This window comes from Eschrichtius robustus, chromosome 9, assembly GCF_028021215.1.
Source record: "Eschrichtius robustus isolate mEscRob2 chromosome 9, mEscRob2.pri, whole genome shotgun sequence".
Lineage (NCBI taxonomy): Eukaryota > Metazoa > Chordata > Mammalia > Artiodactyla > Eschrichtiidae > Eschrichtius > Eschrichtius robustus.
In genome coordinates, this window is record NC_090832.1 from 119723097 (window position 1) to 119748873 (window position 25777).

A 25777-nucleotide genomic window follows, 5' to 3' on the forward strand; every position below is an offset into this window, starting at 1 on the left:
TGCCTGTTTTTGTAAATAAAGTATTGTTAGAACACAGCCACACACATTTATTTATGTCTTGCCTATGCCAGCTTTCGTAGTGGCAGAGTTGGGGTTGTGACAGAGACTGGATGGCCGGCAAAGCCTAAAACCTCACTCTTTAGAGAAGAAGATTGTTGACTCCTGCATAAATACATTGTTTAAAAGAGTTTTAAAAAAATCGAAAGCACCATTTATAATATAGTAGTCAATAACATGGGCTTTAGTGGCAGATCCCAGAAGCTCTCTAAGCCTTGGATTTTTCATTCGTAAAATAATGAAGAAATAATCCATGAGAAGTGTTTTTTCCTAGCAGTAGTTTGCATATAAGGAAAAGGGCACAAGAGGAAGGAAAAAGAACATTAAAAAAAATGTGTCTGCTACGTGCAAGACCCTTCATATACTGTGTTTCGTCATAAACATCATAATCATAATCTGAACTTAATAAAGATAATGAGGTAGAGGATATTATCTCCATTTTACAGAAGTAGGACCTGTGCAGAAGTTTAAGTAATATGGTCATTAGTGAAGTTGTAGGTGTGAGAGCCGGTTCTACCCACGTCTGACTAACTCCAGTACGTGTGATAACTGCCCCTCATTGCCCCCTGTCACTGAACCTTCTGAGCAGATGGAAGTTGACAGTCTGAGTGGCTTTCAGACTGAGTGTCCGCGGTGCTGTGACATCAACATCAGGTGTGACAGAGTGTGGTGCGTAAGAGCACGTGGTCTTGGGCCAGGCTTTTCACCGTATGTTACCTGCCTGTGTGACCTTGGGCCAGGAACTTAACCTCTCTGTGTCTCGGTTTCCTCACCTGTAAACTAGGAATAATAAATAACAGGCCTTACCTCATGTTATAGAGAGGAATAAATGAGTTAAATATTTGTAGAATGTTGTGAATACTTTCATCTGGCATGTAGTAATCACTCTTAAGTGTTTTTTAATGAATAAGTAAAATAAAAATGCAGATTACTCCCAGATTAAAATAAAAGAAACAAAAAGAAAAACCAAGCAAAATCAGGTATGTTCTTAGTATGCATTAAAATTGTTATTAGTTTTTTTTGAGGGATTTGAAAATGTAATGAATGTTAGAATACATTTTCGTTTGCTCTGTAGCATTGTTATACCAAGGGAGCGTGTAGGAGTTCTAAGTGATATCCAAAAAAGTTTAGAAAAATTAATGCACACTTTGGACGTGTTGTTAGAAGTGATAGGTGGCATTTTCACGCACCTCATGTTATTACCGTGTGGTAAACATGCAGATGTACACAGAGGATCATAAATGTGGCATGATCTGGTTAGTTGAAAAGCACTTAAATGGTCCAAAGGCACATAGCAGATATTCACATAATCTTTTATTTTTCTTCTCAAACTTCCTTCTGTTGAAGGGAAAATGAGCAGAAAGCAGAGCAGATTGGAATGAAGCAATGAATCCAGAGAATTAATCAACTAGGCTATTTTTATTTTAATAGCTAAGATTTTATTATATTAATCTTCATCCTTCCTATGATCTTTCCTATAGATTCTGATGGTTTCTTTCTAATCAGAATTGATTTTTCCTGCCCTAGAGAGCTCAAATTTGGCATGACCTTGCAATTTGAAAAAGCTCTGGATATTCGTAATTATTTTATCAGAAATTTTATTCTTCAGTAAATGTTTAGACAGCTCCCACTGCTATTTAAAAGTTTTTTCATGATGGAAATGCAAAGAATACCTCTAGGCACTTCCTATGTTTTTAAAATTCCACATAACAAAAACATACATTATTATAACAACTAATGTAAAATGTGTTCAAAGAAGTTCTTTTTTGGAAAGGGAGTGACATGAAAAGCCTTGCGTTATTTCACAGTATTTTGCCCTTTTGAAACTTTTAAAATAAATTTTTTTCTATGCTAGCCTTACATAATTCCTGGAAGTGTGTAAGAAACTGCAGAATAGTAAAAAAAAGAAAAAGAAGTATTTAAATGAATTAATCAATTATTGTTGGTCAACTTTTTGAGTTATGTAATTTTAGATAATGTGTATGTGTGTATAAACTAGAAATTAGTAGTAATCTTACTTTCAAAGAATTAAAGGTTTAATATATCTTCTAAGTATTCCTCTCCCCTTATTCTTTTTTTCAGCTTTATTGAAGTATAATTCATATTGAGTTGTGCAACAATCACTGTATTCAGTTTTAGAATATTTTCATCACTCCAGATACAAACCCTATACCCTTCGTCATTTCCCCCCCACCCCGCCCCATTTCCTCCCAAATCCCTAGCCTTTAGGCAACCACTGTTCTACTTTGTCTCTATCAATTTGCCTCTCATGGGCATTTCATATACATGGAATCATACAATGTGTGCTCTTTGTGACTGGCTTCTTTCAGTTAGCATAATGTTTCCAAGGTTCATCCATGTTTTAACATGTGTCAGTGCATCATTTCTTTTTATTGCTGAGTAATATTCCATTGTATAGATATACCACATTTGTTTATCCATTTGTTATTTGATGAACTTTTAGGTTGCTTCCACCTTTGGCTGTTATGAATTATGCTGCTATAAACATTTGTGTGCAAGTTTTTGTGTGGACACATGTTTTCATTTCTCTTGGGTGTATGCCTAGGAGTAGAATTGCTGAGTCATAGGGTAATTCTATATTTAACCTTATGAGGAATTGACTTTCAAAGTAACTGAAGGGTTTTACATTCTTAGCACCCTAGTGCCTGCGAGGTGCTACCTCATTGTGGTTTTTATTTGCATTTTCCTGATGGCTCATGATGTTGAGCATATTTTCAACTGTATTGGCCATTTGTATATCTTTTTTTGAGAAAGGACTACTTATGTTCTTTACTCACTTATTAATTGGATTGCCTTTTTATTATTGAGTTGTAAGAGTTTTTTAATATGTTCTAAATAGAAGTTCCTTATCAGATATATAATTTGCAAATATTTTCTCTCAAACTGCGGGTTGTGTTTTTCATTTTTGGATAATGTTCTTTGAAGCACAAAAGTTTTTCATTTTGATGAAATCCAGTTTGTCTGTTTTTCTTTTGTTGCTTATGGTGCCATATCTAGGAAGCCATTACCTCGTCCAAGATCACAAGGATTTATGTCTGTATTCTTCTAAGAGTCTAATAGTGTTACTCTTACCTTTAGGTCTTTGATTGATTTTGAGTTAATTTCTGTGTATGGTGTGAAGTAGGGGTCCAACTTCATTCTTTTACATGTGGATGTCCAGTTGTCCAGTGCCATTTGTTTGAAAAGCTGTTCTTTCCCCCAATGGATTGTCTTGACAACCCCTTATTCATGTAAGATCTCATGGTTTATCTCTCCTGAGAGCAGTCTGTTAAATAGTGTATTAATTTGTCATGATAAAATTCTCATTATGGTTTCATACATTCTTTGTAATTTTGAAATTAGTCTTAAAATGAATCATTTATAAGCACTAAACCATAAAAATGTTAATAAAATGTTTATTATTTTTAATATTAGTAGTAATAAGATAATAATTATAGGTACCTTCATATAGTGCTTATTAGGTACCAGACACTATTCCAGGCACTTCACGTATATAACCTTATTAATCTTCATAACAACCTTATTAGGCTAGTACAGTTAGTATTCTCATTATATGGGTGAGGAAACTGAGTACAGAAAGAATAAGTAACTCGTTCAAGGTCACACAACTAGTAAGTTGTAGAGCCAGAACAGCCCCGAGTCTAAGCACTGTCGTATTCTGTCCTTCTAGAAAAAACTTTTTAATACAAGCTCCATAAATAGAAATCTATAGATACGATGTACAGGAGATAGCCGTGCCCTCCTCACCCTCTTCCTTTGTCCCCGAGCCTCACGAGCACACGCATGTGCACACACACCCCCCCACACACATAGACAAACGTCCACACCCACACTGACCTACTCCGGTGCCTCACAACATTTACCACTGAAATTACTCCTTGATGTTTTCTGCAGTTGTATGATTTTAGTGATAAGGCACTCTGTTATTCCAGAGATTTATTTTAATATATTAACAAGGATTATAATCTATCATTAGTATATTTTGCTTGCAGGGTCATTAAAAAATGAAACTGTGACAGGCTAAAATTGATGGGCTGAACGGATTGTATCATGGGCTGCCCTGAGTGAGGGTCTCCCAATGACCTTGGCAGTGTGAGTGTCTGACAAGGGCGGGGAACAAGCGAGGTGAAATTAAAAGTCACAACTAAGCCTTGTCTAGTCCATAGTTTTATGTAAGTGAAGTGTACTTCTAAGAAATGCATCTTGAAAATCTGGTTTACATAATGTTTATTAATTTCGAATTGAAATATGTGTTCATTAGGTGGCTGTAATCTGAAGAATAAATCTACTCAGTCATTGGAGTATTGTGCTGAATTACTGGGTTTGGATCAAGATGATCTTCGTGTAAGTTTAACTACAAGAGTCATGCTAACAACAGCAGGGGGCACCAAAGGAACCGTGATAAAGTAAGTTCCCTCACTCATTGCTCTGTAAAAATCCTGCCTTGTGGGGAAAAAAGCCAGGTCCTCTATCGCTTGCTGAATAAGGCAGACAGTGAGTTTCTAGTGACATATTTCAAAAAATTTTCAACAAAGTAAAAAAAATAAGGATAAAAAAGATCTTTTAGCCACTCAGAGAATTCAGTAACTCTTACTTTGGGAAATATTAGCAAGGTATGCTTAGCCTGATTCTTTGCTAAGCCAACTGCAGATTATTATTATGAAGAAAATCTCAGCGAGGAGGATGTATAATAGTGCCCTACAGTTGCATGGTTCCTTGGAGAGATTTCTGGAACCCAAGGGAAGGCTGGTAAAAGCACAGGTGGGTGGGTGGTCCTCTCAGCAATCATGTCCTCCGTTTCCCCTGTGTTCCAAAGCCGTTCTTTTTTGTGTCTTAAGTATGGCGTGTCCACATAAGAGTCCCTTTAGGAAAGGGTTCTGTTACAAGAAATGTAAGTTGGAAAATCACTGTTTAGAAGGGATTCAAGTATTGGTCTGACCTGAATGACTTTTAAGGTTACTTCCAAATTTTGATAATTTTTTCTGGTATTGCCACAGGGCCTCACGCTTTATGACAGCATTTAGCACAGTGTTTGGAAATTCTTTCCTGTGGCAGCCTCTCTTCATCGGACTGTCTATCTGTATCTGCAGCGTCCAACACTGTTATACCGTGTAGTTATTTATATGAAAGAGTAGAGTTGGACAGTTTGGATTTTAAGATGTAAACATTTTTTTCCTAAACAGTGTTAACCAAGTTTCTGACATTTAAAGTGGTCTTGAATTAAACACAATTTCTTTTGCATTTAAGAAAGTCATATGGAAGATTATTCCTCTGAATAATTTTTTTATATATTCAACACGTACAGTGAGGTATAAATTAAGGTTAAAAAGATTTTTTGAGCCTAATGTTCTTTTACCCAGTGATCGATTTTTAATCTAATTATCTTGTAGATAATTCTCTTGAAGTATTCTACTTAGCCCCGTTTACCTGTCTCTGTTCACGAATGACATTTTGTAACTATTTATTTTGTTCTTCACAGTGAATATGTACTTAGTTCTTGGGAATATGGCATTATTTCTACAACACATTACTATGAAGAATTCCTGTTGGTACGGTCTTCTTTTACAGGGTACCCCTGAAAGTGGAGCAAGCAAACAACGCCCGGGATGCCTTGGCAAAGACTGTCTATAGCCATCTTTTCGATCACGTGGTCAACAGGGTAAATCAGTGTTTTCCTTTTGAAACATCATCCTATTTTATCGGAGTCCTAGATATTGCTGGATTTGGTAAGTATAGTTTTGTTTGTGAGTTTGTAGCTGTTTGGTATTTTCGCACATATTTAAAATAAAATTTTAAAAACATTTTTTCCCTCGTAATACCTTTCACTTGATGAAAGGTATTACAAGGGAACTGGTATTCACTTCCAGTTATATGTCCATACCACCATTTCATTTCATAATACGATTTAAGTAGGAAGCTAATGCTTCAAAAAAAAAAGGAAAGGAAAGACTCATGGATTTTGGTCACACTAATGCTTAAAACATGTTGATTGAAACTACTATAGGTAGAGATGTCTCTGTACTCTTAAATGAGTACAGCTGATAAAGGTGAAGTCTTGAGTGCTGCTGATAAAGAGAATTAAGTCATTAAAACCATTGGCTCCAGCGTAGACCTGGGTACAGGTTGACCTAGCACACAGGCCAGACTCATGACTGTGTGTAAAAAATTCATCATTAGTGTTAGTTGTCAACAGATAGCTATTTCCAATTAATTTCCACCAAATGAGTACGCTGTCAAGATAGATATTTGAGAACAACTGTGGAGGTGTATAACCAGAAATGAAACGAGTCACTGATACCTGAATGCTGCTTTGTTCGGAATTGCCGTGTTGTAAAAATCTCAAAGTAAGTCTGACCGTTTTTATATGGGGCTTTATCAGTGTGAGCATTCCCTCTGTGCAAAAGTGGTGTCCTCCGTGATTTGTTTGCCTTTGTCAAGGGAAGATATGAGTGTTTACATTTGGGAGGGGCAGAGTTTTGTTTTCGATGTAATACATATTTTAAAATTTACAATAAAGCATTACCTTATGATCAAAGGTAGAGAAACACGTGTCACTGACTTAAGATTTCGTAATCTTCAGACATTTGTTTCCTGGTCTGCACCGTTTTAGTATAACACTCACATACACAGAGTCATGACATTTTAGAGCTACAGGGATCTTAGAAATAATGTAACACAATCCCTTAATTTTAGAAATGCATTAGTATCCATAATATTTTTTCTAACTGTTTTACAGATTATACAGAAAAATATAAAGTACTTACATTTTAAGTCATTTCTCTTCTTTGATTTAGATTGCTTTAGCACCTGTGCTTTAAAAATCTTTACAAGTGACGTATATTTTACATCTTTTACTATATGACATTTATCTTATCTGCCAAACACCTTTTTGTCAAGCGAAGGTATTTTTAATACTTAATTTTAATGCATATCAAATTTTAAGTCTTGAAATAAGAGCATTTGGGGAGTATGGAACAATTATATGTATATTTTTTAACCTAATGTTAAATTAAACACTGATACAACAAAATTTTATCCTAAGTTAAATTTATTAATGTGAAGTTGATCTGATGACGACTCTTGATTCTGGTTTTGTTTTCAGAGTACTTTGAACGTAACAGTTTTGAACAATTTTGCATCAACTACTGCAATGAAAAACTTCAACAATTTTTTAATGAAAGGATTCTGAAGGAGGTAATTGCCATACAATTTAGATTTAAGAACTGCATTAAGCTGTTTTAAATTTCAAGGTACAGAGACATACTGCAGATAGCCCGATGGATGGGGTGTGATGTAAGGTGGCCCAGGGAATCAGGGATGCCCAGTGTGGGCCCCAGTGGCCCATCAGAAGTGTTAATGGTACAGCTGAGGCTTAGGGATCCAGTAAAAACTCTTAATAGGCACCTCCTCGGAAGTGAATGTCTCTTGCTTCTTACTAGTGACTTTTACTAGACTTGAAATTCTGCTTGTTTCTTTTCCTGATTCTGTTGTCTCTACTCCTGCCACGGCCAAACAATAGTCTGCTCTCAGCCCTGACCTGGGCATCTCCCCCTGTTCCTCTGTGTCTCTGCTTCTGTCCACTCCGCTGTCTGCTCGCCCTCTCTCCGTATGGCAGGAAAGCCACCAGGCCAGGAGATTCCCTGGGGCCGCTGGCCTGGCCCACCTCCGGGCAGCTCTTTCCCTGCCAGGATACCTTGTGCACTGCCAGTGGCCTGTCAGCGGGGTGCTTTTGGCTGGACACCATCTCCGGTCCAGTAAGGACTTCCTGCCCCTGCTCGTAGTAGATGACTGGTGGCCTACACTCACAGTCTCAAGTCTAGGAAGGTTCCTTTGTCACACCTCAGAGCGCACAGTGAGTAAAAGTAGCTTTGGATCAGTGGGTTTGTGATTAGACTCACCATTTTTTACCTTGTATTTGGAATTCTCCACCTACTGATAACCCTTGTCTTTCCTTCCTTTGAGCCGTTTGAGATATGTCTTACTGAATGAAGAAAGTAGAGTTAAAGGGAACTCAGAATTAATCTGTTAATCTCGTGCAGCCCTTTGTTTTACAGATGAAGAAACTGCAGAAGTTCAGTGACCTCTGCAGGTCTGAACCCTCCTTTCCGGCTGCCGGCTCACAGCACTGTTCCCTTCGTATTAGCACTGCTGTGTTCTGAGTTCCCCACTGTTTCTGGACTTGAAATGTGAAATATTTTCTTTCCTGTTCCCATCCCATTCATCTTTCCCCCATTTTTATCGTGTTTTGTCTTTATGGGTTTCCTAGTACATTCCAACTTTTATACCTTATCTTATAATATCTTATATATTATACCAATTCTGGCATAAGTAAGACAGGTTAAAACAAGTACCTATCAGTTAGGATAGTTCCTCTGAAAAGTTTCATCTGGCAGCCTTAGTCCTTTCATTACTGTGTGAAGTTTTGCACGTATGCTTCTCACTTAATCAGCCTTCGTTCTTCCCTTCCACACCAGCCCAGCAAGCTTTATGTAGAAACTACATGAAGAGGAGACAGTGCCTTGATCCATGTTTATTTTTATAATGATTCTTTAAAGTAAATGTGTGAAGTTCAAATTCAGGTTGAGTTCAAGTAGACAGTGCCTTCTAGAATGACAGAAACCTTTTCTAAGTAGTACGTCTCGTGGGAGGAAATATTTAGACGTTCAGGGGAAAAAAAGGTTGAAATATACATCACCCTAAGCTCATTGCGTTGCTCACCCATCTGTGATAAAATCCCTCCCTCCTCTTTTTTTTTTTTTTTTTTTTTTAATTTTAAGATGATACCAGAATTACATCCAGGAACTTAACTTTGATTTGTAAATTATTCTTCTAAATTATGTTTATTTTCCCCAATGATATACTCCTCATTTATATCACTGTGTAGATATTAGAGCCCATTTGCAGTTAATTGCTCTTTCCTTGATGTTAGTGTTTGTCTATAAATGTTATAAATCTGCTCTACCTGTCTTTAGACGATGATTGAGGGCTATTGAGGATATATAATAGGAGAGACAAATTTCATGTCAGCAGGGAGCTTGTTTGTTTAGCGGTTTTTTAAGTTTTTTAAAATTATCAAAGCAAGTTATGTTCCTCTGTGTATTCCAGGGGTAAACTATGGCCTTCAGGACAAATACAGCATGCCGCCTAATTTTACCAATGAAATTTATTGGAAGCCAGCCATGCTTCTTCATTTACTGTTATCTGTGGCTGCTTTCGCCCTGCAGTGGCATAATTGCACAGTTGTGACAAAGACAGTATGGCCCACAGCTGAAAATATTTACTATCTGGCCCTTCCAGAAAAGTTTGCCGATCCCTGGTCTATTCTACTGGGAAGTTTGACTTTAGAATTGCTAAAAATGTTTCAAAGCCCTGGTCTTGTCTTGGGTTTGAATGGTTACAAACAGATCCCTGTGTTTGTGCCTGGCTGCCCAGCGTATTTCAGGAAAAGCGTGCTCATCTGCAGGAGGGAACATTTCCACATAATGTAAATCATGTTATGTTGGCCATGTAAGTTTTGATTTCGCCTTGCTTTAGGGGCAAGGATTTTTCTTCCCTAATGCTTGGTAAGGCTTGTAAGTCCCCGAATCAGCTGGTGTGAACCTTGTACACTGACTAATCAATAACTGTTAACGATCGGATATGGCACAGTGAATCCATTTCCTATCACACGGTAGCTCCATATCTATGATTATGATTATTTCATTTTAGGAACAAGAACTCTATCAAAAGGAAGGTTTAGGTGTGAATGAAGTACATTACGTGGATAACCAGGACTGTATAGGTATGTATTTTTTTTTTGCTCTAGTTTTGGGAAATATGGGAAGATACAGTGAATGATTTCACTAGTAATTTTTCTGTGCTCTGCTGGTGATGGGAGTTGAAATTGTGGTACTTGAGAGAGGTTTTACTTCTCTAGTACTGCTAGGAAGTTATTTTTCCTATGAAGGCATCGAATTCAGCTATACTGAAAGTTTTCGTAAAATTCCTTCTATCTACTGTGAGGGATATTTTCTTTCTTAAACGGTTAACGTGAATAAGTTAAGGAGGAAAAAATTGCTTAAGCAGTGAAGGGATTTCTTATCTCGTGTGGGGAAGCCCGAGGCGTCTGCCAGGATTTGGCTTTGCCGTCTGCAGTTCTTTGTTTCTGTTCTCTGCATCGGCTGCACCCTCTGGCATCACAAGTTCCACGTGTCCCATCCAGATAGCACTGTGCAGCAGTAGAACAGGGTCTCTGTTTTCCTCGTCTGTTTTTATCAGTAAAGAAGCCTTTCCCTGTCCCACCCAGGGAGTGCTCAGTCTGCCTTTTTCTTTCCCACCCATCTCTGAAATCAGCTGTTGGGCAAGCCTTGCTTTGAAAATGGAGTCTGACAGTTGAGTCAGTGACTCATGTGCTAGATTTGGACAAGATAGTGTAATAGTAATAACAACAATAATAACAGTACTTTACATTCGTGTTTCTTCTCAAAGCACTTTCACATCCTACCTGGTCCATTCAGCATGTCCCTTCACACACCGTATCCTTTCTCAGAGGTATCTTGGCTGGAACTCCTCCCCTTCCACTTCTCCTTCAGCCCACTTCAGTCGTGCATCTATCAGAATACTCTCATTTATAGCTCAGTTAGCACGTACCCTTCCACCTCCATTAATTGCCCAAGAAGCATCATGCTCTGACCAGTGCAGTCAGAATCTTGACTTCTCTTCCTATGTCCTGCGGCTTTTAGAGTCTGTCCCATTTAGCACTTCTGGATTTCTCTTCCTATGCCCTGCGGCTTTTAGAGTCTGTCCCATTTAGCACTTCTGGATTTCTCTTCCTATGTCCTGCGGCTTTTAGAGTCTGTTCCATTTAGCACTTCTGGATTTCCCTTCCTATGTCCTGCGGCTTTTAGAGTCTGTCCCATTTAGCACTTCTGGATTTCCCTTCCTATGCCCTGCGGCTTTTAGAGTCTGTCCCATTTAGCACTGCTTATGTATTTAAGCAGCTTACATTTTATAGTTATTTTAGACATGCAGGAAATTCAAAAACATGAATGGATGGAGCATAAATATGTGCTGTTACTGACGTTTTGCTGGAAAGTTTTTGAATCCATATCTATAAACAGTTTTAAAAAGGTAAGCCTGCAAAAACTTGTGTAGTTTTACTTCAATTTGAATATAGATGTCATGTGGGAGTGGAGGGATTTCTGGCTCTTTAGCCTCTGTCCTAGCTTACAGAGAGAATGGTTATTATGTTAGTTGCTTTCTTTATGGAGTGGTTTTTCTAAAACCTATATTAAATATATGATGTTATTTTCTAATAAATTGCAGATGTGAAATAAAATTCATCTGCTCTCTGTAGCTTGTGAGAGAATACAATACTTACAGAATCACGTTACATTGTTTCTGACCAGTCCTCAAAATTTGTGATCAGTAAATTTAAAATGTTATGTTTTTTATCCTGTCATATTCTGATTTTTTTGAAATAGATTTAATTGAAGCAAAATTAGCGGGAATACTGGATATTTTGGATGAAGAAAATCGCCTTCCCCAGCCAAGTGATCAGCACTTTACGTCTGAAGTTCACCAGAAGCACAAAGACCATTTCCGACTCTCTGTGAGTTAGCTACTTCAAAATTGAGCCTCTGGTGGGAAGAAAAACTTTTAGAAAGATGTACTAGACATAAGATGTTAGGTAATTAGAATCATAAGTTATGTAAGGCTTTGAACAGCTATAAACGTCTTCTGTAATTAATCCAGCACAGTATCTTCTATAGATGACCATTTAATTTGTATCTATATATTTTTGCTGCTGCTGATCTATCTAATCAAGGCGACTTTAGCTGGATATAAACTACATTTCACCTATCTAAAACGTACAAAAAAGTTTACCTGTTTTTATGTTCTCCCTTCTGAGTTAAGTGGCCATCAGTTGCTCTGTTTTGTATCATGTGACCTTGATCGCTTTCCAGGGGTTAGCACCTCGAGTCACAAGCAGCTACCTGTCTGCAAATTTGTAAGACCAGCAAAGCTTGTGGCTAAGAGTCTGACTGGTGGAAGCAATTCATTTAGTGATCAGTAAATTGATTTTGATGCTCTTTCCTTGGGAGTTTTGAATGGAAAAATGTACTCAGAGAGGGTCATAGAAGCTGCAGCAATAGAAGAATTAGCTAAAGGGAAAAACAGATACAGAAGGCAGTAGAAATAAATGAGAAGTACACTTCTGAAAGGGTCAGAAGACCTGGTTCCGTAAACTACTGTGCTTGACTACCTGCTGCGGCAGTGAACGGTAGGGCCGTTCTCCATAAGGCTGGAGTGTGCAGCTGTTGAGGTGTTTTCCATGTTCACCTAGCTCTGGGTTTATCTTTACACTCAACCCCCATCACCTGCGGTAATGCAAGCACAACTCCATCCTTGCACCCAGAAAGAGCTGACTAGCACAGAGAAATGTAGATGTTAATTTCACCCACGAAGGTAGGTGCTGCCTCATCTTAGAACAACAAAGAAAGGAAGGAAGGAAGGAGAGAAAAGCTGCTTAGAGTGGCAGCTGCCTCCTGTACTGTTTATTGTTTTGAGACTGTAGCGTAGTATAACACTCGCTGCTTTGATGGGTCCAGGAGTTTAAGTGAATGAAAGCAAATATTCTTGTTTCCATACATCATTAACTAAATCAAGAACATGAATAGGTTGAAGGCATTAAAAAGCTGATTATAATTATGATAACCTTCTCTGGGGACTGCATCTCACAACTACCTGCTCCATGGACTTGGAGTTCTTCTGTATCCTTAAATAAGTCTCATGATGTGGAGACTGCCTCTCTCTGTTCAGTGGAGATAGAAAAAAGCAGTATGCGTGGGGCTTCCCTGGTGGCGCGGTGGTTGGGAATCCGCCTGTCAATGCGGGGGACACGGGTTCGAGCCCTGGTCCGGGAGGATCCCACACGCCGTGGAGCAACTAGGCCCGTGTGCCACAACTACTGAAGCCCGCGCACCTGGAGCCCGTGAGCCACAACTGCTGAAGCCCATGCGCCTAGAGCCCGTGCTCCACAACAAGAGAGGCCACTGCAATTAGAGGCCCGCGCACCGCAGCGAAAAGTGGCCCCCGCTTGCCACAGCTAGAGAAAGCCCGCGTGCAGCCATGAAGACCCAATGAAACCAAAAATAAATAATAAATTAATTAATTTAAAAAAAAACCCAAAAATAAATAAATAAAAATAAAAAGCAGTATAATTATATAAAGTATGAAAACCCCCTTTATAATTTTAAGTATTTCACATGCCAGATGTTTTCTAAAGGAAGTTGTGTAGTATATTTTTGATAATTTAATCACTGGTGCATGTATTATTTTTCAGATTCCCAGAAAGTCTAAGCTGGCAGTTCACAGGAACATCAGAGATGACGAAGGTTTCATCATCAGGCATTTCGCAGGGGCAGTGTGCTATGAAACAGTGAGTATAACTTTTACCGGGAGGAAACCGTGTGATGTTTAAGCTGTGCTGTGCAATATGGTAACATCTAGCCACATCTGGCTATTTAAAGTTAGATAAAATTTAAAATTCGGTTCCTCAGTACACCGGCCACATTTCATGTGCTCGATATCCCCACTGCCAGGTGGTGGCGATATTGGACAGCACAGCTCCAGAACATTTCCGCCACCTCAGAAAAGTTCTACTGGGCAGCACCATGTTAAGGAATGTTATCACAAGATGGACCGAATCATTCCTGTTTGCTTTATGTTTCAGACTCAATTTGTGGAAAAAAATAATGATGCTTTACATATGTCTCTTGAGTCCTTAATATGTGAATCCAGGGATAAATTTGTCCGGGAATTATTTGAATCATCCACAAATAACAACAAAGATACTAAACAAAAAGCAGGAAAACTTAGCTTCATCAGCGTGGGAAACAAGTTTAAGGTATTTGGGCTCAATGTATTACTTGAATTTTTTTCTTCCTGCATTAAAATTGTAATTGTTTTATACTCTACAGTGGATAGTGTAGATCACTCTGAGAAATCCCACGAGTGAGATTCAGGAGCAGACCCTGAACTGTTGATGTTTGTATGCAAAATAACATACAATAGGCATAGTAATTGACCATACGGAAACCTTGTAATTTTACGAATGTGTTCCTTCTTGGTGCTTTAACATGTCTGATTGCTTCTCCTAATGTTCTTGCTTCTGCTTACTGTCTGGTTGACCTTCAAACCTTCTCTTTCCCATGTGTTTTTCTGTTTCCTTCCTCATTCAGCAGTTTTGTTTTAGCTGGAGTAGTCCAGCTCCAGATGGCTAGAGAGGACTAGTTGAGTTGAGAGAGGAAAAGCAGGCACTGCCAGGGGCTTCAGGTAAATGATCACCTTCGTGGACTCCTACTTACAGAGTGGCTGCCGTGTTAAAAAGAGCCCAGCTCGAGTTAATGATTTCATTTTGTAATTCATTTTTAACGTGTTTTCTCTCATAGTGCATTTTGGGTGTGCATATTACACTAAAATTTGATGAAAGCTTTTAATAACTTCTGTAACAGATAAATGCTTTGTGTGGCAAACCCTTCAAATTGCTTATTTGACATTGAAGAACACTTCATTTGTTTCATTAATTTTGGATCAGGAATTTATTCTTTGAGGTCTGATAAGGAATTGTCACATGATGTGCCTTAGAAATGCAACACTGCTATTTGGTTCTAATTGCTGAGTATTTTGCATAGAAAAAGACAATTTAAAAACTTTGTGTCACGTTTAATGAATAAAAAATTATAATAAATAGATCAAAGAAATAGAATTAGTTTCTCTCTTATACATTTCCACAAAGTCTTTTTGTTCTGTTTACAAGAAAACTACATATGCCTTTCATTATGTGTACTTCAAATATTAAAAATGATGTAATTAGGAACAATATTTAGGACTCAGAATACTAGGATACTAACAGTGTAAGCTTCCTGAAATCCCGTGTGGATTGAAATGGGCTCTAAGTAACTAACTTGATAAAATCATGTTTATAAAACAAAAGCTGAAACACAGATATAGGAGAATTCCGCTTATGACACATTTTTTCAGTTAACTGAATAAAAAGTCTTAAACTTTATTGTAAGTTATATTCATTAATTATGAATTTCTTCTTCTCTTGACAATATTCTTTCTCTTATTTGGATATTCTTAGATTCTTAAATAGACATAATGATAACAGATTGGTTTAAAATAGTACATTAGCCTGTATGAAATGGATATCATTTATTAATTGTTTTCCTACTGTGATATCGTTGTATTCCTAGCAAGAACATACTTGAAATTTTAGACAATATAAATAAAATAAAAAACATTCTTAAAATTCTTTGGACTAAGGTATTTTATATTGAGACTTTAAGTGCCTTAAAATTGCTTATATGCAATACAATGTATTTTGCACATCAAACTGCTTGAAAACTGTAACTAAAAGATGTAACATTGTTAATAATAAAATTTCAAAATGTTTTTATTGAGATACTTTGAAATGAAATATTAGTAGTAATTCTTATTTTTAAATATAGTAGAATAGCTCATTAAATTCAAATTCAAATTCAAGTTATGGGAGGCAATAAAACAAAACAGGCTAGCATTTACAGTAATAACTTCAGTTATCGAACATGACCGAGAATCAGAAGTTTTCCACTGTGAAGTGACATTTTCAGGTTATTGAAATAGAACTCTTTTACTATTAGTGTGTTAGAAAAAGTAATTCTTTTTGATGAAAATCATATTCTTTTATTATATACATGAATAATTGTACTCTTTAAAATAAAAATAAAATACAAGTAAAGCATGCGTTGCATAAGGCTATTTATTATGCCTTTTGGTCTTTCACCGCTGTTCTTTGGTAATTGACGTTCTTCCCTCTTCTCTCAGATGCTATAGTTTATTTTTGCTGCTTCTACTGACTTAACTTTATCTCCATTTTTTGGGAGAATACTGTGCTATGGATTAGGAAGCATGGGCTTTGTCACAGTTGTTTTCTTTCCAAATTAGTGGCTCTTACACTTGCTTTTCATTTGTGTGCTGGTCTAGACTGGTTAAGGTTGTTAGAACTCTTGTCAAGCACATCAGTGGGGTATGACTGTATTTTTTTAAACCAGTGAGAAATTCACTCCGTTTTTATAACTTAAGCCTATCATGTCTGAAGTGTTCTGCAGCATCACGCTTAAGAGAATGAGCCTTGGTGTTAGGTCCTTGTTGGAATCTTGGATTTGCCATTACTAGCCCCCTGATCTTGGCAAGTGATTTATCTCTCTGGGCCTCAATGTTTTCACCTGTAAAATGAGGCTACTAATATATCCTTCATTAGAGTTGTGGTGCGGATTAAACATGATAATGCCCGTGAAAAGCTTTGAGCAGTGTCTGACTCATGGAAAGCATTCAGTAAAGTATACCTATTATTATTATTAAGTATAGCTGTGATGGAATAAATATGTTAATTGAAGAATTAACATCTTAATTTATCTTTTGTTAAGTAGTACAATAAGCATCCCAGTATAAAATCAATATAACAGTTTAAGTAATTTACTTTGCAGAGAAGTAAAGCAAATGCATGATTTTAATGTACTGAACCAGAGTACATTAAAATCACTTAATATTATTAAGAAAAGGAAAGGGCAGTAACTACCTGTACTGTCCATTGTGAAACTTTTTCTTGAGAAAATTGTCCTAGGCTTTAAAAATAATTGAAATGTGAAGATTTAAAATAGTAGAGAGGGTTTCTAGTAGAGAAATTTTTTCTTGAGAAAATTGTCCTAGCCTTTAAAAATAATTGAAATGTGAAGTTTTAAAATAATAGGGTTTCTACAGGTAGGCAGGTCAGTTTCATTTATGAAAGATGTTACATAAAATAGTCCTAATACATAGCATTAGTGTATTATTTTAAACACATTTTCATTCTTAAGGGAGCGTGACACAAGCTACACCCAGCTTGCCACGAGTTCACATACGGCTCCGTTGATCCCTTATTGAATGATGCATCCCCGGCAGTTTCATTAACTTCTGGCATTGCCTGTATACTTTTTCCTCATTCACCCCACCTGCAAGTGTGCATGTGTGTTTTCTAGTATTGCTCATTTTCAGGCTTTTAATTGTATAAGTTCTGTGTAAGTAAAATAAGTTACTGTCCTTGGCATCATATATTCGTCATACATTTCTGCATGTTACTATCTGTTAAAGAGATTGTGTACCAGAAGCTGTTGAATTGTAATGTGTTATATATATCAGTCTTATTGCATGTTATTTTATTCTGATGTTGAAAAGCTAATATTTACTTATGGTATTCTGTACTTCTGCTCTTTGAAATAATGAAGTGATTTCCTTTCTTCTACAGACACAGTTAAATTTGCTTCTGGATAAACTTCGAAGTACTGTGAGTACACTTAAAAAAAAGCCACAGGGTTTTTTGTTTGTTTGTTGTTGTTGTCGTTTTCGGCTGCGCCGCAAGGCACATGGGATCTCAGTTCCCCGACCAGGGATTGAACCTGTGCCCCCTGCACTGGAAGTGCCAAGTCTTAACCACTGGACTGCCAGGGAAGTCTTCAAAAACAGGGTTTTTAAATGGTCCTCTTAAACTATTATTAGTAATTACTCAAATAAGCACAGTAAACCTGGAATAATTAGAAATTCATTTAAAACCAAATTTCATCATTAGAAAAAAAAATCAGTTTTTAAAATGGTTTTCATTTTGGTTAAGTTTTTTCTGAAGAAGGGTCAAATATATATGTGCAGTCAAATTGTTTTATAAATTTATAGAATTCTCTGAATGTTATTAAGATTATCCTATAGCTTCAGGAAAGTGAAAATAATTAGTTATCATAGGGAAGGAAAATGTATTTTTTAGGATTAAAGATAATGCATATAATTCATTTTCATTTTATTACTCTGGCGGTAACATTCTCTAACATGACAGTGCTGATATGGAAAAAACGGACATAATATTTTTATGCCCTATTATAGTGGCAGTATTTCCTAGGAGCCTTTTTTTTAACTAGACATTTTAATTCTCTCTGTTTTTTAAAGAAAAATTCACCATAGAAAGAAATTTGATACGTGGGTTATATAAATGAGGCATGATTTCATGACAAGACTTATTTTTTAAGCAAATCCACAGAACTTAACTGATTAATCTTCCTTTTCATGTAGTCATTTGAAAGCCAAATATTTATTCCCTCTGTGCTATTATTGCTTAACTTATTGTTAGATTTGCTTTTGAAGCCATTAAGAAATTCTTTTGACTATCCTCATGGTTTGCAAATATTTATCTCTTAAGGACAGACCTTCTTTAAAAACCAAGTCTGATGAGGAGGTATTTTATTTTTATCACCCAAATGTAATGCTACTGTAAAATGATTAGATTATACTTGTGATTTTTTAAAAAGGCATTTCTAAAAAGTGTTTGCAGTGAGCGTCATTGTTGACATTAACTATTCAGTTTTGCAAGGTGGCTACTTGGAAGAGAAGCTGTTATTTGGATGTTTAGTGTATTAGCTTCAGTTCCCAACAGTTTCACTGTGTACATAGCAATATTTTCTCTGCCTCATTCAGCAAAAATCTGATAACGGATTGTAAATGAATGCCTTTAAGCTTTTTAAAATACATATCGGTTAACAAACAAAACTTTAAAATGTGCAGTGGTGCGGCTCAGGGACCTACTATATGTTTTTAAAATAGAATGATGAGAAAGGTTGACTTTTTTTTTTTTTTTTTTTTTAGCACTTTGGCCTAAATTTTAAGAGGCATAATTTTATGCCATCTTGTCATAGGGCAATTTTCTTATCACAGAAACACAGCATATAAATATACTTAAATGTAGAATAAAATCACATGTATGTCATGCTGTGAAATGTATTGTTTAAATATGTTGAAATATTTTACTAGGAGAGACTTTTCTTTTTACAATAACACAATTTTTTGGCACTCAAATCTAAAATGTATTTTTCTAATATTAGTATATAAATGCTTTACATTATAAAAGTATGCTAATGGTCTTAAGTTCCTTAGTGATTATTTTAACAGAGGTTCAGAAGTTAATGATAATATGCTCTGAAAGTAGCTGGTATTCATAGAAATAGAAAAATGAGAATGCTATATGTATCATTTTTAAAAGTACCTTTATTATTCTAGGGAGCAAGCTTTATTCGTTGTATCAAGCCTAATTTAAGGATGGCAAGCCACGACTTTGAAGGAGCTCAAATTTTGTCTCAACTTCAATGTTCAGGTATTTCTCTGTTTTTGTAATCTATATCGGGGTGTGTCGAGTGTCTTAGTTCAAATAAAATTTAATATATGCAGTGTTTTCAAATAATTCACAACTATCTTGATTATTTTTTTTATTTTTTTAAACCTTCTGATCTCTGATTAGATCAGAGATCAGAGTTCATTTTTTTTTTTTTAATTTTTATTTATTTATTTATTTATTTATGGCTGTGTTGGGTCTTCGTTTCTGTGCGAGGGCTTTCTCTAGTTGCGGCAAGTGGGGGCCACTCTTCATCCCGGTGCGCGGGCCTCTCACTATCGCGGCCTCTCTTGTTGCGGAGCACAGGCTCCAGACGCGCAGGCTCAGTAGTTGTGGCTCACGGGCCCAGTTGCTCCGCGGCATGTGGGATCTTCCCGGACCAGGGCTCGAACCCGTGTCCCCTGCATTGGCAGGCAGACTCTCAACCACTGCGCCACCAGGGAAGCCCTATCTTGATTATTTTTAAGTGCAGTAAGACTTTTATATTTCCTTTCTTTATAAGAAAAGAAGGGCTAACAAATTATTTGAGCAATACTGGGTTATAGTTTTATTTCACAATTACGATGTTTGACATCATTGAAGTAAAATTTATAAAAACTCTTCAGCTGAGAACCCAGGTCTCCCTTCGTGGGTGCTTTCCGTGGCCTTCTCAGTCCTGCAGCGGTTCGTTCCCCACGTAACTGGGTCAGGCGGTGGGTTTTGGTGTCCTTGCTTCCCACTCTACTACTTGTAAAAAAAAAAAAAAAAAGAAAGAAAACAACACAATACCCTCGGCTTCTGTGGAACTTTTCTGCACTTGGTTAAACTACCACTTTCTACCCCTCACCCGGCCACATTCTGCCTGTGCTTAGTCGCACAAGTCTTGGGCCCTGGGCTCCCTGTTTTCCTTCCTCCGTGCCCATCCTCCATCCCTCCCACACCACCCCTGCCTCTCCCACGGGTGAGGCCTCTCCTCTCCTGCTGATTCAGGCCTGGGACACTTCCTGAAACTCTCTTGCCTCCCTGACTCCTTATCTTGCTACTCTTAGAGGCGGATTTATTAGAAAGCTAAGGTCGCTTTAGCTTCAGGGTGCCTTATTTAAATGAGCTCCTATCAAAACTCGAACCTGATTTTGTATGCTTTTGTAATTTGTAATTTCATACTTTTTTTCTTAAAGTGCCCTCCCCTACTTATATAAGCTTCGGGCTCCCCAAAGCTACGTCTACCCTTGGCCCTTCTCACAAAACCTTAGCTGTTTGTGAATCTAATTGTGTCCTTTGTCCTCATCTGCACAGAGAAAGTGGGCAAGATAGATTGGCACTGTTACAGACTCATGACCACTAACCTTCAAAGGGCCCTCATTACCCGCCCCACCAAGTTTCCCTGGCCAGCAGGTTCTGTTTCTCCCCAGACCAGTCAGACCCACCCTGCTCTCCTCAAGTCTCTGAGCCTCTGCTAACAGACAGCCTCACCTCTTTTTACTAACAAGCTGAAAGCCTTACCTGTGTGCTACCAAACACTTCTTCTGCCTGCACAACTGCCCTCCTGGTAGAAAGTAGGAAGTGCCTCTCTTCCTCATTGAGACTGTAGTTCTTTGGATCCATCCCTTCCTGCCTTTTCATTAATCTTCAGTATTGATGATCTGTATTGAAGCTCTGAGATGGTTTCTCCCACCGAAACCTCATCTTCACTCCCTCTCACCGACATTGCCTTCCAGCTGCCTCCCTATCTCTGGCCTCACTTTCTTTTCTCCAGTTTTTGCTTTTCTCTCCAAGAATATTCTCCTCTTGCTTTCTCAGTTTCCTGCCTTCCACTCGCTCTTTAACCCGAGGGAATTCAGTGTCCAACAAAATAATTCTTGATAAGGTTTCCGGTGATCCCCTTGATCCTGAACCACATGTTTCCTCAGACCTCATCTCAGTGGAGTCCGGCAGCATTTGCCTCTGCCCCATCCCCATAACATAGCCTTTCCTCAGCGCCTAAAACAGCGTGTGTCCCTGCCTCTCCTTTGAATTCTCTGGCCATTCCTGCCTCCTCTGCAGGCTCCTCTACCTAGATATTATTTCTTAGAGTTTTTTAAGCTCTGGGTTAGGCCTGTTCCCCTTCTCACTCTTGATCAGTGCTGTTCGGTATAACTTGCCATGGAGGTGGACATATTCTATGCCTGTGTTGTCCAGTATGGTAGCCACTAGATACTTGTGGCTACTGAGTTCTTGAAATGTGACTAGTATGACTTAGGTACTGAATTTTTAATTTGTATTTAATTTTAATTTTAAAAAATTTAAATATAGTCACATGTGGCTAGTGCAGCTACAGAGCATGTGCCTAGCAACTGTCACACTGGACAACCCAGCTACATAGTCTCAATCTAAGTCTCCCCAAGGCCTTTTGATATGACCTAAAGAGTGTGTCTTTTACTCCTCCAGATTTACTGAGATATAATTGACATATAACATTGCGTAGGTTCAAGTTGTGCAATGTGTTGATTTGATACACTAACATATTGTGAAAGGATTGCCACCGTAGTGTTAGCTAAGAGTCCCATCAGGCAATATAATTACCATTGCTTGCTTGTTGTGAGAACATTTTTTTTTTTTTTGTTAATTATATCTCAAAGCTCTTAATTTTTTTTTTTAATTTTTATTTATTTATTTATTTTTGGCTGCGCTGGGTCTTCGTTTCTGTGCGAGGGTTTTCTCTAGCTGCGGCAAGTGGGGGCCACTCCTCATCGCGGTGCGCGGGCCTCTCACTATCGCGGCCTCTCTCGTTGCGGAGCACAGGCTCCAGACGCGCAGGGTCAGTAGTTGTGGCTCACGGGCCCAGTTGCTCCACGGCATGTGGGATCTTCCCAGACCAGGGCTCGAACCCGTGTCCCCTTCATTGGCAGGCGGATTCTCAACCACTGCGCCACCAGGGAAGCCCCATGAAATTCTTAATGTACTTCTGTGAGCCTAGTTGTCTGCAGCTAGCTACAGGGCAAGCCAAGGGACTCAGAGGTTGGGATGCACACATTTCTGAGGGTACTTGTTTGTTTGATATAAATAAAATGGCCAACAGTATCAACCAAACCTTACTTTTATTTCTCCAAGCAGAGCCAAAAACTAAATCTAGATCTGAACTCTCCATAGGAATAATTGCGTTTATATGTTCCATTATATTATATTAAATTTAATTTAAGGTTATGTTTAATTTAATACTAAACTTTGTTTAATTATAGTACATAATGTTATACATTATAGTATTATATATAAATTATATATTGCATATAATATATATTTATTATATTTAAGTTATAGTAGCTGTATATGTTCACTGTAACAAAAATGAAATGGTACAGAATAATATAAGTAAAAAGAAGTCTCACTTCTCAGGGGTGACCACTTAACTCTGTGTCTTGGACATATTTTTCATACTTGTTAAACCTCTGCCCTGTTATTTTTAATAAATACATCATATTCTATCATACGGTTATAATTCAATTAATATTTAAGTGATTTCTGTGTTTTCTATTACCAACAGTGACCCAGTGAACATGTAGACCTTCTCTGTGCATATCTTTGCCCACATACGTGACAAGTTGTAGGATAGATTCATCAAAGTGGAAAATAGTCAAAGGGATAGATATCTATTATTAACACTTAATATTAATTTAATAATATAAATAAATATTCCAAACTGCCATCTAAAATTGTTGCACTGGTTTACTCTCCCACAAAGAATGTATGTGTGTGTTTTCCTACACCGTCATCATCCCCAGGTACTATTGGGGTTTTACATCTTTGCCAATCAGATAGGTTAAGATTCAATCTGATTGCCTAGAGAGGCTATCTTTCCAATGAGATTATTTTAAAATAAAAATCCACTCATTTTAAAATATTTTATAATTTTATTTTGCTAATTTAACTTTTTGACCAGCAGAAATTTATTTTGGTATAAGGAGTGAGGTAAGGATCTGATGTTATTTTTGTTTTCTAAATGTCTAGCCATTTGCCCCTAACACTTTTTATTGAATTATCTTATTTTCTTTATTGATTTAAATAGTCCTGTAGACTGAAATCCAGGTCTTTCTATAAACAAAAGTCCTGGCATTATCTATAGTAGTTGAGCCTTTCCCTATTTTATGCTTTTCCTGACATGAAGAGCTCACACTGACTCAAGGCTCAAATTAATCACTTAGTAGAGTTATACTGAATATAGATAGTCATCCTATAGACTCTTTACCCCAGTAGACTAATTCCTTTGAGAGGTGAGTGAAAGGGGGTCTTTATAGTGAGAAAGTGTGCTCTCCTATCTTTTCCGTTTGCTTGAAGCGCTGGTGAGAATCGGGGAATGTGTTTGACTTTGTCTTGGAGACTCTTACCAGGAATCTTGTTCCAAAAGCAACCTCAGGACTTGGAAAATAGCCTAATGCAGATCTTTGCCTCGTATACCGTGACTGTTACACGAAGGCTTCCAGCAGAAAAAAAAGACACAAACTACATTTGAATTTTTTAGAGACCAGTCGTTTGTCTCTAGAAAATAGTTAGTCAAGCTAGTTTTAGATGAAATTTGGCTACAGTAGTTTTTAGGTGGTGGATAAGCTGGGACATACTGAGTATAAGTATGATATTTTCTATGTAATATTTCATTGCTGATAATTTCTGTAAATTACCCCTTTTAATTTATAAAATTCTTTGATCATTTGCAAGTTATCCTTGGACTTCTGCACGGTGATTGGCAGTAAAACTTCTGTTTGTTTATGAATGTAGGTATGGTGTCTGTTTTGGACTTGATGCAGGGCGGTTTCCCATCGCGGGCTTCATTTCACGAACTCTACAACATGTATAAAAAGTACATGCCAGATAAACTCGCAAGATTAGATCCAAGACTATTTTGTAAGGTACAAATACTACCTAAATTGAGATATCTTAGCTATAAACTATCTTTCTTATTAATCCCTAATTGGCATTTAAATTTTATTTTTCAGGCTCTTTTTAAAGCTTTGGGCTTAAATGAAATCGACTACAAGTTTGGGTTAACAAAAGTATTTTTTAGACCTGGCAAGGTAAATACATTTTTATTTTAAACTTTAACATAATTAATATGGAGAGTCGGAGTCAGTGAATATTTTTAAGTGTTCAGTGATTTATATTATTCTTAAAGAGCATGCATATGTGTGTGACACACATACACGCAATTTTCCCTCTGGTGAGAAGTTTACAATGTATAGTACTCTGTACAGGTTTTTTTTTTTTTTTTTTTCCAAGCTTTGGAGGTATTGGAATCAGAGGATTGTTTAGTTGGATTTTTTACTTAAATAAGGGTTAACCTGAGATACTTCTGTTTTAAACAAGTTGAAAGCTTTTCTAAAACATATTCCGTCTTCAATAATTAAAAAATTCACAGTACTTTTGAGTCTTCACTGTGAGAATGAGATCTATTAGAGCTTGATAGATGTGTAACATACAGAAAATTGGACTGGAGTCTGTGCTGACTTCTGTCAAATCGTGGAAGGAATGACTGTATAAATACTTTTGTATGTAACATAATTTTCTTAGGCTACCCCTAGTTTTAGTATTTACAGATTCTTGTACTAGTCCTGTACTAGGATACAAAATTGAGTTATAGAATATTTCATAACTAAATATATACAATACAGAAATACTTAAATGCTCTTCACAATCTGTTCATAATATTTTCACCATTCCTGACTTCTTTAATATTGATTGAATATTGCATTCTCATAATTTTAAACACAATTGTTATTATATAATAGACAACTATACTTGTTTGACTTAGCAAAAGCATTAATAAATATCTCTAGTTCCTTGAAGGCTAAATTAATCATAATAAATAAATCTGATTTCACATCTTGGGGCATGAAATTAAATCTGTGTAATGCATTACCAATGTATGCACTTTCCTGTGAATATTTTTACTGCAGAGAAGTTATATGATCTCTTATAAAAGAAAAAATGTTAAGAATGTAAGTATTCATAGTTGGCTTAGCTGTAATCACACATATTTATCATAAACTCAACATTTCTCATTTCAGGACTGTAGTAATTATTTTAGAATTAAGAGCTTGGTAGAGAAAGCACTTGGTCTTATTTGCCTCCAGAAAAATTAATCAGTCAGAAGGATACAGTGAAAGCGCAAGGCAGATTCTGAAAGATCTTTAATCTCATTATATTACCTTTAATTTAATTTCGATTATAAGAAGCTGTTATTTTGATAGGTGTGTGACATCTTCAATATATTGTAGTGGGATATTTGGTAAAGGATGGAAATCAGTATGTAATTTGGTGGTAAATTGTGGAAATAATGCATTTTCTTATTTAATAACCTAGTAGGTGTTTTATTTGTGTTGTGTGTCTCTTAGTAGCAGTTTCTTACCTCTGACCAAAATAAGGATGGGGATCGGGAGAGAGACAGTAGTTTTGGTGGTACCTGATTTGATAGAGCTGACCTTCACTTCTCCAGTGATCTGAGAATATGGCTGAGCCAGCTCAGAGAGATAGTAGACC

General features: G+C 37.0%; 1 protein-coding gene across 4 annotated transcripts in view; it reads left to right on the forward strand.

Annotated features, from left to right (window-relative positions):
* Positions 1–25777, forward strand: part of MYO6 (myosin VI) — a 138173-nt gene that overhangs the window by 85883 nt on the left and 26513 nt on the right. For all 4 annotated transcript variants that reach the window (XM_068551647.1, XM_068551648.1, XM_068551649.1 and 1 more), the window contains exons 12-22: positions 4340–4484; positions 5647–5804; positions 7181–7272; positions 9787–9859; positions 11541–11668; positions 13403–13498; positions 13793–13966; positions 17387–17425; positions 19180–19273; positions 24020–24150; positions 24238–24315. In XM_068551647.1, coding sequence (XP_068407748.1) covers positions 4340–4484; positions 5647–5804; positions 7181–7272; positions 9787–9859; positions 11541–11668; positions 13403–13498; positions 13793–13966; positions 17387–17425; positions 19180–19273; positions 24020–24150; positions 24238–24315 — 1208 coding nt within the window. The remainder of the gene's footprint in view (positions 1–4339; positions 4485–5646; positions 5805–7180; positions 7273–9786; positions 9860–11540; positions 11669–13402; positions 13499–13792; positions 13967–17386; positions 17426–19179; positions 19274–24019; positions 24151–24237; positions 24316–25777) is intronic.